This window comes from Palaemon carinicauda, chromosome 40 (assembly GCF_036898095.1).
Source record: "Palaemon carinicauda isolate YSFRI2023 chromosome 40, ASM3689809v2, whole genome shotgun sequence".
In the NCBI taxonomy this organism is placed as follows: Eukaryota; Metazoa; Arthropoda; class Malacostraca; order Decapoda; family Palaemonidae; genus Palaemon; species Palaemon carinicauda.
This window is the reverse complement of record NC_090764.1, coordinates 15,645,079-15,662,654: the sequence shown is the minus strand read 5'-3', so window position 1 is coordinate 15,662,654 and position 17,576 is coordinate 15,645,079. Positions and strand designations below refer to the sequence as shown.

The window sequence follows — 17,576 nt, the reverse complement described above, 5'->3', positions numbered from 1 at the left end:
CTCGGGTCTGTGGACCTCAAGTCAGAAGAGCATGCACATCAACGGCAAGGAGCTATTAGCAGTCCACTTGGCCTTGATGAAATTAGAAAGCTTCTTCGAAACTAAGTGGTAGAGGTCAACTCAGAGAACACTACAACTTTGGCGTACATCTCCAAGCAAGGAGGCACACACTCCTTCACGCTGCTCGAGATCGCAAGGGACCTTCTCTTATGGTCAAGAATTCGAGGCATCTCCCTGTTGACGAGATTCATCCAGGGGGACTTGAACGTCTTGGCAGACTGTCTCAGTCGGAGGGGTCAGGTGATACCCACGGAATGGACCCTCCACAAGGACGTGGGCAAGAGACTTTGGGCTACTTGGGGTCAACCCACCATAGACCTCTTTGCCTCCTCGTTGACCAAAAGGTTACCTATCTATTGCTCTCCAGTCCTAGATACAGAAGCAATCTACATAGACGCGTTTCTACTGGATTGGTCTTTTATGGACTTATATGCATTCCCACCATTCAAGATAGTCAACAAGGTACTGCAGAAGTTCGCCTCTCACGAAGGGACAAGGTTGACGTTGGTTGCTACCCTCTGGCCCGCGAGAGAGTGGTTCACCGAGGTACTTCAATGGCTGGTAGACTTTCCAAGAAGTCTTCCTCTAAGGGTAGATCTGTTACGTCAGCCCCACGTAAAGAATGTCCATCAAAGCCTCCCCGCTCTTCGTCTGACTTCCTTCAGACTATCGAAAGACTCTCAAGAGCTAGAGGCTTTTCGAAGGAGGCAGCCAGTGCGATTGCAAGAGCTAGGAGAGCTTCTACCATTAGAGTATACCAGTCGAAGTGGGAAGTCTTTCGAGACTGGTGCAAGTCAGCATCTGTGTCCTCGTCCAGTACCTCTGTAGCCCAAATCGCAGATTTTCTTTTACATCTGAGAAAGGTTCGCTCCCTTTCAGCTCCCACGATTAAGGGCTACAGGAGCATGTTGGCTTCGGTCTTTCGACATAGAGGCTTAGATCTTTCCAACAATAAAGATCTCCAAGATCTCCTTAAGTCTTTCGAGACCTCTAAGGAACGTCGTTTGGCAACTCCTGGATGGAACTTAGACGTGGTCCTAAGGTTCCTCATGTCAGACAGGTTTGAGCCATTACATTCAGCCTCCCTGAAGGATCTCACCCTCAAGACACTTTTCCTAGTGTGCTTGGCTTCGGCTAAAAGGGTCAGTGAACTTCATGCCTTCAGTAAGAACATCGGCTTTTCTACAGAAAAAAGCCACTTGTTCACTTCAACTTGGTTTCCTGGCCAAAAATGAACTGCCTTCTCGTCCTTGGCCTAAATCTTTTGATATTCCTTGCTTATCAGAGATCGTAGGCAACGAACTGGAAAGAGTATTATGTCCTGTTAGAGGTCTTAAGTTCGATTTAGCTCGTACTAAGTCATTACGAGGTAAATCTGAGGCATTATGGTGCTCAGTTAAGAAACCTTCATTGCCTATGTCAAAGAATGCTTTGTCATATTTTATCAGATTTTTTTAATACGAGAAGCTCATTCTCACTTGAATGAGAAAGACCGACGTTTGCTTAAGGTTAAGACGCACGAAGTTAGAGATATAGCAACCTCCGTGGCCTTCAAGCAAAATAAATCTCTACAAAGTATTATGGACGCGACTTTTTGGAGAAGCAAGTCAGTGTTCGCGTCATTTTACTTAAAAGATGTCCAGAGTCTTTACGAGGACTGCTACACACTGGGTCCATTCGTTGCAGCGAGTGCAGTAGTGGGTGAGGGTTCTACCACTACATTACCCTAATTCCAATATCCTTTTTAATCTGTCTCTTGAAATGTTTTTAATATTGTTTTTTTGGGTTGTACGGAAGGCTAAGAAGCCTTTCGCATCCTGATTGATTTGGCGGGTGGTCAAAGTCATTTCTTGAGAGCGCCCAGATTAAGGGTTTGATGAGGTCCTGTTGTATGGGTTGCAGCCCTTAATACTTCAGCTCCTGGGAGTCTTTCAGTATCCTAAGAGGATCGCTGGGCTTCGTGAGGAAGACAGACTTATAAGGCAGAGTAATCGTCTAAGTCAACTTCCTTACCAGGTACCTATATATTTTGATTTTGTTATATTGATAACTGTCAAAAACTCTTAGCTTATACGCTGTAAACTTAATTAACTCTGGTCTCTACCCACCGCCTTGGGTGTGAATCAGCTATTATATATTCACCGGCTAAGTTAAATATTTAAAAATGATATTTTAATTATAAAATAAATTTTTGAATATACTTACCCGGTGAATATATAAATTAAAGGCCCTCCCTTCCTCCCCATTAGAGACGCAGCGGGACGAGAAGAATTGAAGGGTTTGTTTACATGCAAGAGTGGTATCTGGCCGATAGTGGCGCTGGTGGGCACACCCGCAACCTTTATAGCGATCGCTCGCGAGTTTTTGAGTGTGTTTTCTGTCGAGCCGCTGAGTAGCAGCTATTATATATTCACCGGGTAAGTATATTCAAAAATTTATTTTATAATTAAAATATCATTTTATTTATTAACTTATTTCTATTCTTTACATGATTATTTTCCCTGTTGGACCCCTTGGACTTGTAGCATCCTGCTTTTCCAACTAGGGTTGTAGCTTAGCTAGTAATAATAATGATAATACGTATCATCATATCACAAACATATCAAATATACTGTACTGTATATACATATGATAAAGTAATTTATATTACACTAGAAAATGAAGTATACAGTAATACTATCCAACAATCACGGCTGCAGCTCATGCAACACGTATCATTGTCTGGTTTATCAGATGATGCAGCACATTTTTAAAATTCTTAATTTTAAATATTTAACTTAGCCGGTGAATATATAATAGCTGCAACTCTGCGGCTCGACAGAAAACACACTAAAAAAACTCGCGAGCGATCGCTATGAAGGTTGCGGGTGTGCCCACCAGCGCCAACTGTCGGCCAGATACCACTCTTGTATGTAAACAAAACCTTCAATTCTTCTCTGTCGACGTTGACGACAAGACGTATTCATACTCGCTGTAGAACCTGGAGTTTTCTTAACATATTTGGTGAAGTACTTCATTTTGGTTTGAGCTTTCGCAGTACAGGTGTTTTATCTTCAACTTAAATCTTGAACTCGTTTTTGGATAGATTTAATTTTTGATGACTTTGGATTGTTTTTTGGACTTTCCTTGACTTTTAAATGGCCGACCCTTCCCTCAGTACGGAAGTGTGTTTAGGCTTTTAGCAATTATCTTATCACGTTATGAATTAATTATAGATTTTCCTCTATATATTTTATATCTCAACCGCCTTTATTAGGCCTCTTCGATTAGCTTTCCATTTATAATAAACATCAAAATAAATTTTAATGATTTGTTTATATGCGACCTTTCCTGAGAGTAGGCGGTCCTAACTTGGAAACCGAAGTTAAACGACGTTGAGCCCTTTCAATCGTATATAGCCTTTAAAGAGCTAATGATTTAAAACTTTTTAAATGAATATTTTTTAATAGATATTTTTGAAAGATTTTCTTTGAATAGTCTTCGTACTGTTTCAAAGATGAACTAACGTTTAGTTTATTTATGCTACGCAGTTTGCGCTCTATCGTTACGATAGAGAGAGAAAGTATCACGGTTTCACTTTGCAGAAAGAGTAAATCGATTCTGACGTTTTGTTCATTCTTCTTTCAAAGCTTAAATGTTTTAAATTCTATTTTAAAGGAACTTTTTAATTGAAAAACCTTTCAGTTTTTTCCTTTGGTCAAATAACCTGTTTTTTTGACGAAACGTAAGTGGGCTCTTCTCTTAGGTGCGAAATCAAGAGAGAGAGAGAGAGAGAGAGATACAGACTGAGGGAGAGAGAGGAGAGAAAACGTTCCGATCTTTATCTCGTCCCAAGCGGGTAACGTTGTTCTCGAGTTACTCTCGTCCCTAGTCTCTGTACGGGGAGAAGGATAAAACGTTTTTAGTTTTTTATTCTCGTCCCAAGGCAATGTACGGTGAGAGATTGAAAACGTAGTTTTGAATGAACTAGTGTTTAGTCTCTTCCCCAGCCACTGTTTTTTTTATCTTAAAATATGTTTACTGTTTTTTGCTGGTATTAATGTGCTTACATTATACGACTGATTTCGCAATTACAACCTTTTGATGAGGGTAGAATTGCGTGCTTCAGGTAGAAATCAGTTTTATTCATACCTAATGTGAATTGTTAAAAAATTCGATTTCAGTGAAATAAGTGCAAAACAGAAAATCGTAGTGATAAAGTGATATTGCGCAAAGTGTTATCAGTGTTACGACCGAGGGTTCGTCTGTTCGTGCCTGTCGTTCGCCTAGTCCGGGACCTCTTGCAAGCTCCCAAGCCCAGGGGAGAAGTAATGTTGTGCGACTTATGGGTTCGAGAGGCCTTGATCAGCGAACAGACGTTCCCTCTATGGTATTGGGTGTATCTTACCAAGATCACCCCTACCATAAGGCGAGAGAGACGATTTTCTCCTCGTCATCCGAAGGCTTTTCGCATAAGAAACCGTGGAACAAGGTTTCGAGGCCCTTTAAGCGTAAGTCAGTCCTTTCAGGACAGGTCCAGCGTCCTGGTTTTAACCATTAGGACAGCTCTGACCCTATGCAGTCATCGGAAGACTGCTCGCCGCCTAACAAAAGCGTAACACAGACTCCGAGAGTCTTTTTGTAGGCAAGGTTTTGCGGTCACAGACGTTACCCTCGTCTCTTACCGCGACCATTCCCGTTGATCCTAAATGGGTTGTACGGCAAGACATGCAGAATAAGCTTGCCTCCCTTATGGAAGACTATTCTGCCGATAAGTCCGTTGAGCCTAGCCGTTTATCTCATCGAGATCCTGGCTTTCAGCCACCCTAACGTTCCTTTGTGCGTCCTGTTGACGTTGGCGTAGCCAAGTCACGTCAGTCAGGTTGTTTAGAACCACACTCGATGCGGTCTCGTGTGGATTTTCAGCCACATTTGGACGTTAGGCCACTTGCTGATGCTCCTGTTGACGTTCAGGACGTTCGCTAACAATCGGAGTTGACTTGTTTTGACGCTGAGCGTCAACCTCCACATTCTAGAGTTGTTTTGACTGCTCAGTCTAGGCGGTCAAAGCAGTCTCGAGTGGACGCTGTGCGTCCTCACGAACCTGTTGTTGTTGACAGTTCACAGACTGTCAAGCAGTTACATGACGTTGCCTCCTGGTCTCACGCACCTGTTGTTGTTGACAGTTCACAGACTGTCAAGCAGTTACATGACGTTGCGTCCTGGTCCGCTACTAATGCACCAGTGCGTGTGGACTCTGCTTGTAAAGCATTGCCACCACGGTAGGTCTCTCCCTTGCTTGAGACTCGGCTATTATCGGACAAGGTTCCTTCAGATGAGGAAGTTGCTGTTCCCCCTCCTACTGATATTCCCTTGAGGACTCTGTCAGACGGAGAGGAGCCTAAAGCTGCTTAGCCCTCTATGGACTTTAAATAAATCATGCTGATTTTTAAGGATCTTTGTCCGGATATTTTTGTAACTGCTGCTCCTCGTTCGCCTAAACGTCAGAGCTTACACTAGGCCTAGCTACTTCGAAGCCGTTGTTTTATAAGCTAGTGCTCTCTCGCTCTTCTAAGAGAGCTTTACGTTTGCTAGGCGACTGGTTTATCACCAGGAGGAGTTTGAGGGAGACAGCCTTTGCTTTCCCTTCTTTTAAACTGGCTTATAGAGCGAGAGTCTGATATGACACGAGAGAAGTTCTCGGCTTGGGAGTTCCTGCCTCTGCCCAGATAGACTTCTCAAACCTCATAGACTCTCCCTGGCGCCTGGCCATGAGACACTCCAAGATTTTACAGGTCGACTTCAGAGCTATTTTCGAGCGTTTGAAGTTTTGCTGTACAATTATGTCATGCATAAACAAGGCTTTCAGGGATGGCTCCAATGATCTAACAGCCACGTTCTCTGCAGGAACAAGTCCCTCAGGGATGGCTCCGTGATTTGGCAGCCATGTTCACTGCAGCAGTACGTAAGAGGCAAGTGCGCTCAATGTGTTCATTGTCAAGACAAACTTCACGATGAAGCCTACCAGGCTGTCTTGACAGCATTTATGGAAGGCGACTGGATGGTCTCTCTCGACCTTCAGGAGGCATACTTCCACATTCCTATACACCCGGATTCCCAACCGTTTCTGAGGTTTGTTTACAGGAATGTGGGGTACCAGTTTCGAGCCCTGTGCTTTGGCCTCAGTCCTGCGCCTCTCGTGTTTACGAGGCTCATGAGGAATGTGGCAAAATCCCTCCATCTATCGGGGATCCGAGCCTCCCTGTACTTGGACGACTGGCTTCTCAGAGCATCGTCCAGTCTTCACTGTCTGCAGGATCTACATTGGACGTTGAGTCTGGCCAGGGAGTTGGGACTTTTGGTCAACCTAAAAGTCCCAACTGATCCCATCCCAGATTATTCTATATTTAGGGATGGAGATTCGCAGTCAAGCCCTGCTCGAAGTCCAACTAATGCTGAAACGAAACGTTTATTCAGTCAGGAGTTGGAACAGTCTCGTAGGGACTCTCTCATCCCTGGAGCAGTTTGTCTCACTAGGGAGACTACACCTTCTGCCTCTCCGGTTCCATCTAGCCTTTCACTGGAACTAGGACAAGACATTAGAGACGGTATCATTCCCAGTCTCCGAACCAGTAAAGGCATGCCTGAAATGGTGGGACAGCAATATCAGTCTGAGAGAGGGACTATCCCTAGCAGTCAAGAACCCAAACCACGTGTTGTCCTCAGACGCGTCGGATTTGGGTTGGGGTGCGACCCTGGACGGTCGGGAATGCTCGGGTCTGTGGACCTCAAGTCAGAAGAGCATGCACATCAACGGCAAGGAGCTATTAGCAGTCCACTTGGCCTTGATGATATTAGAAGGCTTCTTCGAAACTTAGTGGTAGAGGCAACTCAGACAACACCACAACTTTGGCGTACATCTCCAAGCAAGGAGGCACACACTCCTTCACGCTGCTCGAGATCGCAAGGGACCTTCTCTTATGGTCAAGAATTCGAGGCATCTCCCTGTTGACGAGATTCATCCAGGGGGACTTGAACCTCTTGGCAGACTGTCTCAGTCGGAGGGGTCAGGTGATACCCACGGAATGGACCCTCCACAATGACGTGGGCAAGAGTCTTTGGGCTACTTGGGGTCAACCACCATAGCCCTCTTTGCCTCCTCGATGACCAAAAGGTTACCAATCTATTGCTCTCCAGTCCTAGATACAGAAGCAATCTACATAGACGCGTTTCTACTGGATTGGTCTTTTCTGGACTTATATGCATTCCCACCATTCAAGATAGTCAACAAGGTACTGCAGAAGTTCGCCTCTCACGAAGGGACAAGGTTGACGTTGGTTGCTACCCTCTGGCCCGCGAGAGAGTGGTGCACCGAGGTACTTCAATGGCTGGTAGACTTTCCAAGAAGTCTTCCTCTAAGGGTAGATCTGTTACGTCAGCCCCACGTAAAGAATGTCCATCAAAGCCTCCCCGCTCTTCGTCTGACTTCCTTCAGACTATCGAAAGACTCTCAAGAGCTAGAGGCTTTTCGAAGGAGGCAGCCAGTGCGATTGCAAGAGCTAGGAGAGCTTCTACCATTAGAGTATACCAGTCGAAGTGGGAAGTCTTTCGAGACTGGTGCAAGTCAGCATCTGTGTCCTCGTCCAGTACCTCTGTAGCCCAAATCGCAGATTTTCTTTTACATCTGAGAAAGGTTTGCTCCCTTTCAGCTCCCACGATTAAGGGCTACAGGAGCATGTTGGCTTCGGTCTTTCGACATAGAGGCTTAGATCTTTCCAACAATAAAGATCTCCAAGATCTCCTTAAGTCTTTCGAGACCTCTAAGGAACGTCGTTTGGCAACTCCTGGATGGAACTTAGACGTGGTCCTAAGGTTCCTCATGTCAGACAGGTTTGAGCTATTACATTCAGCCTCCCTGAAGGATCTCACCCTCAAGACACTTTTCTTAGTGTGCTTGGCTTCGGCTAAAAGGGTCAATGAACTTCATGCCTTCAGTAAGAACATCAGCTTTTCTACAGAAAAAAGCCACTTGTTCACTTCAACTTGGTTTCCTGGCCAAAAATGAACTGCCTTCTCGTCCTTGGCCTAAATCTTTTGATATTCCTTGCTTATCAGAGATCGTAGGCAACGAACTGGAAAGAGTATTATGTCCTGTTAGAGGTCTTAAGTTCGATTTAGCTCGTACTAAGTCATTACGAGGGAAATCTTAGGCATTATGGTGCTCAGTTAAGAAACCTTCATTGCCTATGTCAAAGAATGCTTTGTCATATTTTATCAGATTTTTTTAATACGAGAAGCTCATTCTCACTTGAATGAGAAAGACCAATGTTTGCTTAAGGTTAAGACGCACGAAGTTAGAGATATAGCAACCTCCGTGGCCTTCAAGCAAAATAAATCTCTGCAAAGTATTATGGACGCGACTTTTTGGAGAAGCAAGTCAGTGTTCGCGTCATTTTACTTAAAAGATGTCCAGACTCTTTACGAGGACTGCTACACACTGGGTCCATTCGTTGCAGCGAGTGCAGTAGTGGGTGAGGGTTCTACCACTACACTTCCCTAATTCCAATATCCTTTTAATCTGTCTCTTGAAATGTTTTTAATATTGTTTTATGGGTTGTTCGGAAGGCTAAGAAGCCTTTCGCATCCTGGTTGATTTGGCGGGTGGTCAAAGTCATTTCTTGAGAGCGCCCAGATTAGGGGTTTGATGAGGTCCTGTTTTATGGGTTGCAACCCTTGATACTTCAGCTCCTGGGAGTCTTTCAGCATCCTAAGAGGATCGCTGGGCTCCGTGAGGAAGACAGACTTACAAGGCAGAGTAATCGTCTAAGTCAACTTCCTTACCAGGTACCTATATATTTTGATTTTGTTATATTGATAACTGTCAAAATGAAAAAACTCTTAGCTTATACGCTGTAAACATAATTAACTCTGGTCTCTACCCACCTCCTTGGGTGTGAATCAGCTATTATATATTCACCGGCTAAGTTAAATATTTAAAAATGATATTTTAATTATAAAATAAATTTTTGAATATACTTACCCGGTGAATATATAAATTAAATGACCCTCCCTTCCTCCCCAATAGAGACACAGCGGGACGAGAAGAATTGAAGGTTTTGTTTACATACAAGAGTGGTATCTGGCCGACAGTTGGCGCTGGTGGGCACACCCGCAACCTTCATAGCGATCGCTCGCGAGTTTTTTGAGTGTGTTTTCTGTCGAGCCGCAGAGTTGCAGCTATTATATATTCACCGGGTAAGTATATTCAAAAATTTATTTTATAATTAAAATATCATTTTTGGGAGGTGTAGTACAACATTCGTTTGAACTTCTGGATGTGAAAATAATGAATTCGTGAAATTTATAGATTATTTTTCATTATTTAAAATAGAATGAGAAACTTTGTAATTGCTTGAATGTAGGGATATCAGTATCTTAAATTTTAGAATCCATGTGATAATACAGTTCAGTACTAATAATTTGAAGTACAGTACAGCTCTAAGCCATACAAATTATTTACGTTTATTTCTTTTCTAGACTAAAAGATGCAGGCATTCCAGTAAGGTTGGTCACCAATGAAACCTGTGATACCAGATCAGCTGTTGTTAAGAAGCTTCAGAGTCATGGTTATGATGTCTGTGAGGCTGATATATTTAGCCCTGCTCCAGCCATGGTTGCACTTCTAAAGGAAAGGGGTCTCTCTCCTCATCTCTTAGTTCATCCAAATGTAAGTGTGTATATAAGCAAAAACCAGAATTAGAAAAAAATAATTTTAATGTTTACCCAACATTAATTAGTCTGATGTAGGCACTAAAAGCAAAGATTTGGTAAAGAGCCTAAAAAATTAGATGATCATAAGTAGATCTGTATGACTAACCCTCCCATGGCTCAATACTACTACTACAATGTATGGCCATTGGAGTATGCCTGCTGCTAGCTGAAACGGCCCTTGGAACTTTTACCAAGGTAAGTATAGTAGTCAGTGGGAGGTATACAAGGGATAGTACCTGCCTGCCCAACTACACATCCCTTTTGTCTTTGGCTGCACAGAGTACGGAGGTACTAATTATTACTCTTCCTGACTATGGGATCTTTTCTACAGTTTTGATAGGTGTCTGCATTTGTGTTTGTGAGAGTTTTTGCTTTACAGCTAAATTGCATTGAAGGTAAGCATGTGGTAAAGTGAAATTTATTCCTGCTATGTTGCAAACCTTCTGTCCCATGTGTTGTGTACCTTCGAAGTGTAAGACTGCATGCAGTTTCCCTCTTAAAGAAATCGTACTGCTGAAGTAATTTACGCTGCTGATCAGGGAGGCAATGCTCTTCTCTTGAGGTGTTACTTGGTTTGCTTGAATTTTCTCTTCTTAGGGTATTTTTCTTTGAGTCGGAGTGTTCGCTTTTTCCGTCATTCCCAATACTGAAGGGATCTTTGTTGCTGTTGGACATTCCCGATATTCCCTTTAGTGTGAACCTTGTGAAGTACCAATGTTCTCTCCCTCCCCATCCTCTTCAGTGAGCACTTCCCTTGGGGGAAATTGTTGATGAAGGGATTGTCACATGGGAAGGCCTTTTGCTTAGTTTCTTTGAACTTGTCAATCTCTTTTCTTGTTCAAGGGGGAGGGACGGTCTGTGATAAAACTTGGCTTTTAAAAACCAACATTTATATTTGCGCCCTGATATGACACTAACTGATATCTTGGTACATATATTTTAGCTTTATTTCATTGGTCGATAATATGACTTTATTCTAATAAAAATTCTGCCACGTCCCATTTCATTTGGTTGCCAAAAGAAGTTTTTGAAATTTATCAAACTTGGTTTATTAAAAATATTTACCATTTTTACCATTTTTTTTTCTCAATCCAGTGTATACGAGGCTCAAATTATTTCTCATCCACAAAGATTTATCTATGATCTAAGAAGAAGTTGTGTGAATTTTTTTTCTTATTTGTCCTTTACTATTTGTTATCTATCTATCTATTTACCAAGGCACTTCCCCAATTTTGGGGGTAGTCGACATAAAAAAAAGGAACAAAACGGGACTTTTACTCTTCGCTTCTCCTTGCCTGATGAGGAATTCAGCTTAGTTTGGTTGGTACTGCTAGGTTGCTACAGCCCACCCTCCCCCGTTATCCACCACAGTGAAGTTTCGTGTGCTGAATCCCCTATTGCTGCTACCTCAGCGGTCACATGGCAGCAGGGCCTACCGGAACTGCATCACAATTGCTCGCCATTCATTCCTATTTCTAGCATGCTCCCTCGTCTCTCTCACGTCAATCCTCCTATCACCCAGATCTTTCTTCACTCCATCCATCTACACAAACCTTGGCCTTCCTCTTGTACTTTTCCCATCAACTCTTGCATCCATCACCTTTAGGTAATTTTTTTTCAGAAAATATTTTTTGCTTATTTTTAAAATTTATTTGTAATAAATAGGTATTTTGTAGAATGATTTTATGTATTGTCAATAGTTATAAGTATTTTTATTTACTTAGTAGTTTAAGGTATTGCTATCAGTATATTTATATTGACAGAAAGTAGGTAGATATACATAAAGAGTTTTAAATCAATTTTTAATTACAGTTAGTGAGCTCGACCTGAAAAAAAACCTTAAAAGTTTGGCTAAAAAGCGGTACCTATATATGGTTAACTATCAATTGCTAAGGTTGATGCTAACCTTATTTAAAGTCCTCTTTTGCAATAAGGTGTGTAAAGCACCATTTGTTTTTATGTTTGAATCAAAAGATTTTTCAAAAGTTCCTGTATTTGATTTTGATAACTAATCTACAGTATAGCAAAATAATGACTTGAAGAATTTTTTCTATTAGATAAGAGTCAAAATTTATTGAAGATTTCATTAGAAAAACATGATTTTCAGATTGAAGGAGAATTCTCTTCATTAATGAAAGGAAAACCAACATGTGTAGTAATTGGTGATGCTGATGAGGCTTTTTCATTTGCCAATATGAATAAAGCTTTTACAATACTGATGGAGATGGAAAAACCAATATTGTTTTCTTTAGGATATGGGTGAGTAAATTGACTGCACATTATATACTGTATGTGCAGTCCTAGTGAATTTTTAATATTGTCCCACTCCCATAGGAGTTTATAATGCTTACTTCAACCAAAGAGTATGTTACATCTTATGAAGGTAAACATTATATGGCTGTGGCTAGATTAGGGCATTAGTTTTTCTGTCTTGGTCTTTTCGTTAAAAAAGTAAAAGGACTTTGTAGTATTTGAAATGCTTTAGCTTTTTTTTTTAGCATTCAAATGAAATAGACAATTTAATGCAAAAAATATTGAGAAAAATTTCAAAGCCATCACTGGAATGGATTTTTTAAGCTCTTCAATAAATTAACCCATTCCCATCAAATTACATTTACCTAGTCTTGTGATCAGCAGCTCTTTGGACCCATATCAAAGGAAGGAGAACTTTTCACTAGTCAAGTATCTCTCTGTGTAGTACCAGAGTCTCTGGTGGTAATTGCAATAGTTAAGTCGTGTCCAACAAGGAAGGAAGACCTTAAATTCCTTGTTCCCCTAAATTTATTATGGAGTGTCCATAAGCCCATCATTTTACAGTAGCTAAGTCCTGTAGTTCCAAGGCAAACTTTAGAAAAGCAAACAGAAGTATGTTCCATGTACCCAGAGAAATATGTTCAGGCTCCAAAGCTCTTTGTGTCCAAATTGGTCATTTGATGTGTATGATTTTACCAAGCATGCTTGTGAAGTATTTGTTTGCTGTTATTTCTTGATCTCCACTCATTAGATTAAATAATCATTTGGTCAATCTTCGTTCAGGAAAATAATTTTTATATACCAGAATACAAGGTAAAATTAAGGTGTGTGTGTGGTGAGAGAGGTGTAACCCTGCCTACTCAAGATGCAGAATCTCTTACTTTTTCTTTGGCTGTTAGTAAGTCAGGGTGTTTGTTGATGGTGGTCAAGGAACCAAACTTTTGCTATAATGCTTTATTATTGTATCTTTTCAATGTTTTATGTACTATGGTTGTTCCATGTTTTAGGGATACCAGAATAGTATTTTTGTTTTCCTGTATTTAGTGACTAGAAGCATTAGTAAGGTATGGTACCCATGAATATAAGGCATTGAGTAGTTTTGACCTTAGGATAAATAGATTTTTAGGGAAGGTTCCTCAGGGAGATTACTTTTGGCTGCTGGTTGACTGAGATGGGTCTTGGTAACCACACTTAAGTTTTTGGGTGAGGAATATCCCGGAGATCTAGAACAATGCGACTAAGTTGAAGTTATTGATAGCCTCTCTAGGTAGAGCTTTGATATTGAAAATTTGCATGATATACTTTTTAGTGAATAATGTCATACAGAAGAGGGGATTCTATCTTAAGGACTAAACAGATTTTCTCAGATCTTCCAATTTGAGAAACCTTAGTACGGGGGATATTATACATTGTCACCTGTTTCCAGCATCTTTAATCCCTGTGGGAGTTTAGTTCTATTGGTGCACATCTATCAGTGTTTTGTAGGAATTCCTTGAAGATCTTTACATCATCCTTTTGGTTATGAGCTGCTCTCTGTTCATGCTTCATTTCTCCTGTTTGTTGTCTATCCTCTTAACTTTTACAACCTAATGTAATTGCAAGGTTGTCTCCAATTTGCATATGGACACTTGATTCCAGCACAAGGCCTTTCAGGAAGGTGGGCAGTGAGAAGAGGGGGGAAGAAGGAAACATTGATGATGGCATACCCCCCTCTCTCACTGCCAAGAGTAGTAGGGTACCTGACTTGGCAGAAACACTGGGCTAAGACTTGGGTAGTGAGTGTCCTTGAGGATGCTTATTTGCTACCTTTTCTGAACCTCCGGCACCACCTTATCTCAGTCACCGGTAAAGTTCTCGATCAATCATCCAACATCACCGAAACCAGTGGTCTTGCGAACAGAGGTGGAGGGCATGTTAAAAAAGTAAGCGCTCGAAGTCGTTTGAGATGACTTGGGGCTGGAGACTGGTCATTGACCACTCTCCTCTGAATAAGTAAATTGTTAGTGAAAGTTCATGATGGAAACAGTAGGGTCTGTGCTGTCTTCTGTCTGAGAGCGAGGTATCATGCTTTTGATGAACCTGAAGGATATATTACTTTCAGGGTGCCTATTCATCAGTTCTCTCATCAGTACCGTCACTTCTCCCTCAATGATACAGTGTACCAGTTCAAGACTGTGCTTCGAACTGTGTACAGCAACCTAGGTGTTTCTTTCAGGTGTTCACCTTGGTAGCCGCTTGAGCCCCCTCACACTAGATACGTTTATTGATGTGTCTTGACAATTGGTTAATCATGGCCTCCTCACAGAGGCAGTTTCTACAGGATCCAAATTGGATTCTTGCATTTTGCCATGATCTGGGGATTGTGGTAAACTGGGAGAAGTTGAATCTCATTCCCATGTGAAGGTTGAAGTACTTGTGCATGCTGATAGATCGCATCTGTAAGCTCAAGGAGGTTGTGTGACCATTCCTGTCAAAGACAGAGGTACAGTATTAGCTAGGTGCTGTCTTCTCGGCCACCTTTCTTCTTTGGAGAAACTCATGCCATACGGCCATCTCCACCCGAGTAGTGTCTGAAGTATTAATCCACCTCTCTGTCATGTTCCAGTGAGATAGGACGTTCAGGCTGATCTTGCTTGGGTAGCTCTAGTTCTGTCAAGCAATATATCCACAGAAGAGAAGGGTAAAGTCATCTGTCTTCACATTGAAAGAGGGTAAAGTATTGCTTGATAAATGATGAAAGCACTTCCAAAAATTAGTAAATAAATCCAAGCATTCAAAAATACTCCACTCCTCCTGCAGTCAGAATAAAAGAAGAAATCCCTGAGGACTTCCTCTATATCCTCAACTATTGAATAAAAAAACTAAACAAAAAACTTTCTGTTATATCAAGTCTTACTTACTGCAAACAATCATTACATAAATTACTTTCTCTCGTGCTCTAAAAGACTTTGCAAATAAAAAAATATAAATATTACAAACAAAAAGCCATAACAAATTGTTGATCCATCATAAAGGGGAACATATATGTCATAAACAGATGAAAACTTAACTTGTAAAGAAACAGAAAGTTATCCACAGAAGACTTGAAATGGTAGTGTATTTCATAATCTTTTTATCAGGGTAGACAATGGTTCAGTGGTTTACACAGTTGGTAAGGCTTTCTCTTAAAGAAACCTGGTTTTATTAGCATTTACTGGGTATTATGTGCAGTGGCAACTTAAGAGATACGGTGTAGATCAGAATTTACTGTTTATTTATTTATTTGCTTTAGCTTATTTTATGTTATGCCTTATTTCTCACAATGAGAAATTCAAGAGTATTTATTATACTGTATAAGACTTTAGTCTTGAAAGATGGATAGTGGGTATAGAATTGGAATCCAACCAAGAAATTCAAGTTTTTAAATATTAAACTTAGCCGGTGAATATATATATAGCTTACGTCTCCGACGGTCGACAGATTCCAAAAACTCGCGAGCGATCGCCATGAAGGCTGCCGGGTGTGCCCACCAGCGCCGACTATCGGCCAGATACCGCATATACTTCTCAACCAAACCAGTTCTTCTCTGTCGGTGTTAAAGACAACACTGGTTCCGCTCGTGCTTGACCTCGAGTTTTCTACCGATTGGTGAAGTACTTGGTTTTGGTTTTATTGCTTTCGCCGTGTTGGATTATTCAATACTATCTTCAAAAGAAATGCTTTTGAAAGGAGAGGAAAAGTTTTTGCCCTTACTTTTTTAATCTTGCTCTGGTTTTTCCATAGAGAAAAGATGGCCGACCCTTCCCTCAGTGTACGGAAGTGTGTTAAAGGCTTTTAGTAATTATTTTATCACTTTATAAATTATTGTTGATATTTATAGATTTACCTCTATATATTTTATATCTCACCCGCCTTTATTAGGCCTCTTCGATTCGCTTTCCATTTATACTAAACACCGAGATAAATTTTATATTTTTGTTTATAAGCGACCTATGCCTATTCTTTGTAGGCGGTACTGACTTGGAAAACAAAGTTAAACAACGTTGAGCCCATTCAACTTTTATATTTGTTTAGATTGATGAGATGAATATTTTTAGAAAATATTTTAAGAAATTTATTCTTTGAATAGTCTTCGTGCTGTTTTCAAAGATGAACTAACGTTTGGTTTATTTATGCTACGCAGTTTGCGCTCTATCGTTACGATAGAGAAAGAGAGAATCACTGTTTCACTTTGCAGAAAGAGTAAATCGATTTTGACGTTTTGTTCATTCTTCTTACAAACTGAAGTTTTTTAAATACTAATTTAAAGGAACATGTTAATTTTCAATTTCTTAGTCCTTTTAGTATTTTCCTTTAGTGAGTGAGCCATTCTCTTGTGAGTGACGAGAGAGAGAGAGAGAGAGAGAGAGAGAGAGAGAGAGAGAGAGAGAGAGAGAGAGAGAGAGAGAGAGAGAGAGAGAGAACGATCCAAATCTTTATTCTCGTCCCAAGTCTCTGTACAAGGAGTTTGGGAGTGAGTAACGTTGTTCTTCTCGATTCAGATATTTACTCTCGTCCCAAGTCTCTGTACGGGGAGAGAGAGAGAGAGAGAGAGAGAGAGAGAGAGAGAGAGAGAGAGAGAGAGAGAGAGAGAGAGAGAGAGAGGATAAAACGTTCTAGTTTTTTATTCTCATCACAAGGCACTGTATGGTGAGAGATTGAAAATGTAGTCCTTAGTGATCTAGTTTTAGTCTCCTCCCAAGTCACTGATCTTTTTAACTTTATATATTTCCGTTTTATTCTATATATTTATGTATATATTTATTAATTTTTGCATGTGTGTTTCATTTTGTACTAATGAGCTTACATTATACGACATATTTCGCAATTCTAACCTTTTGATTTAAGGGAGAATTGGGTGCTCCAGGTAGAAATCTGCTTTATTCATGTCTAATGTGAAATTATTAAAAAATGCGATGTCAGTGAAGAAAGTGCGAAAAACATGTTCAGTGTTGCGGAGGGTTCGTTTGTTCGTGCTTGTCACTTGCCTAGTCCGAGACCTCTTTCAGGCTCCCCTACCCCAGGGAGAAGGAATGTCGTAGGACCTAAGGGAGTGAGAGGTGTAAACCAACGAACAGTCGTTCCCTCAAAGGTATCAGACGTTGCTCTTCAAGCACGTCCTTACCATAAGACAGGAGAGACGAAGTTCTCCTCGTCTTACGATGATTCGTCTTTTAAAAAACCTTGGCGTAAGGTTTCGAGACCGTTGAAACGTAAATTAGTTCCTTCAGAACAAGATCAATGTCCTAGCTGTAGTCATTATGAGAGTCCTGTTCATAGCGATGACGTTCATGTACAGACGTTTCCAACGTCACGATCTATTCCGAGTGCGGTTGATCCGAAGTTAAGTGTTTTGCAAGATATGCTGTTAAAGCTTTCTTCTTTAATGAAAGCTTACGATCCTGTTCCTGTGCGAAAGGATCCTTTGCTTGTTGTACGTCACGGTTCTGGGATACATGAGTCAGGTCTTCAACCTTCTAAACGAGATTTGTTAC

At 41.0% G+C, this 17,576-nt stretch overlaps 1 protein-coding gene across 7 annotated transcripts in view; it reads left to right on the top strand.

The window, feature by feature from the left end:
• Positions 1-17,576, top strand: part of LOC137631547 (phospholysine phosphohistidine inorganic pyrophosphate phosphatase-like) — a 197,866-nt gene that overhangs the window by 114,984 nt on the left and 65,306 nt on the right. For all 7 annotated transcript variants that reach the window (XM_068363336.1, XM_068363339.1, XM_068363338.1 and 4 more), the window contains 2 exons: positions 9,577-9,766; positions 11,918-12,069. In XM_068363336.1, the coding sequence (XP_068219437.1) occupies positions 9,577-9,766; positions 11,918-12,069 (342 nt within the window). The remainder of the gene's footprint in view (positions 1-9,576; positions 9,767-11,917; positions 12,070-17,576) is intronic.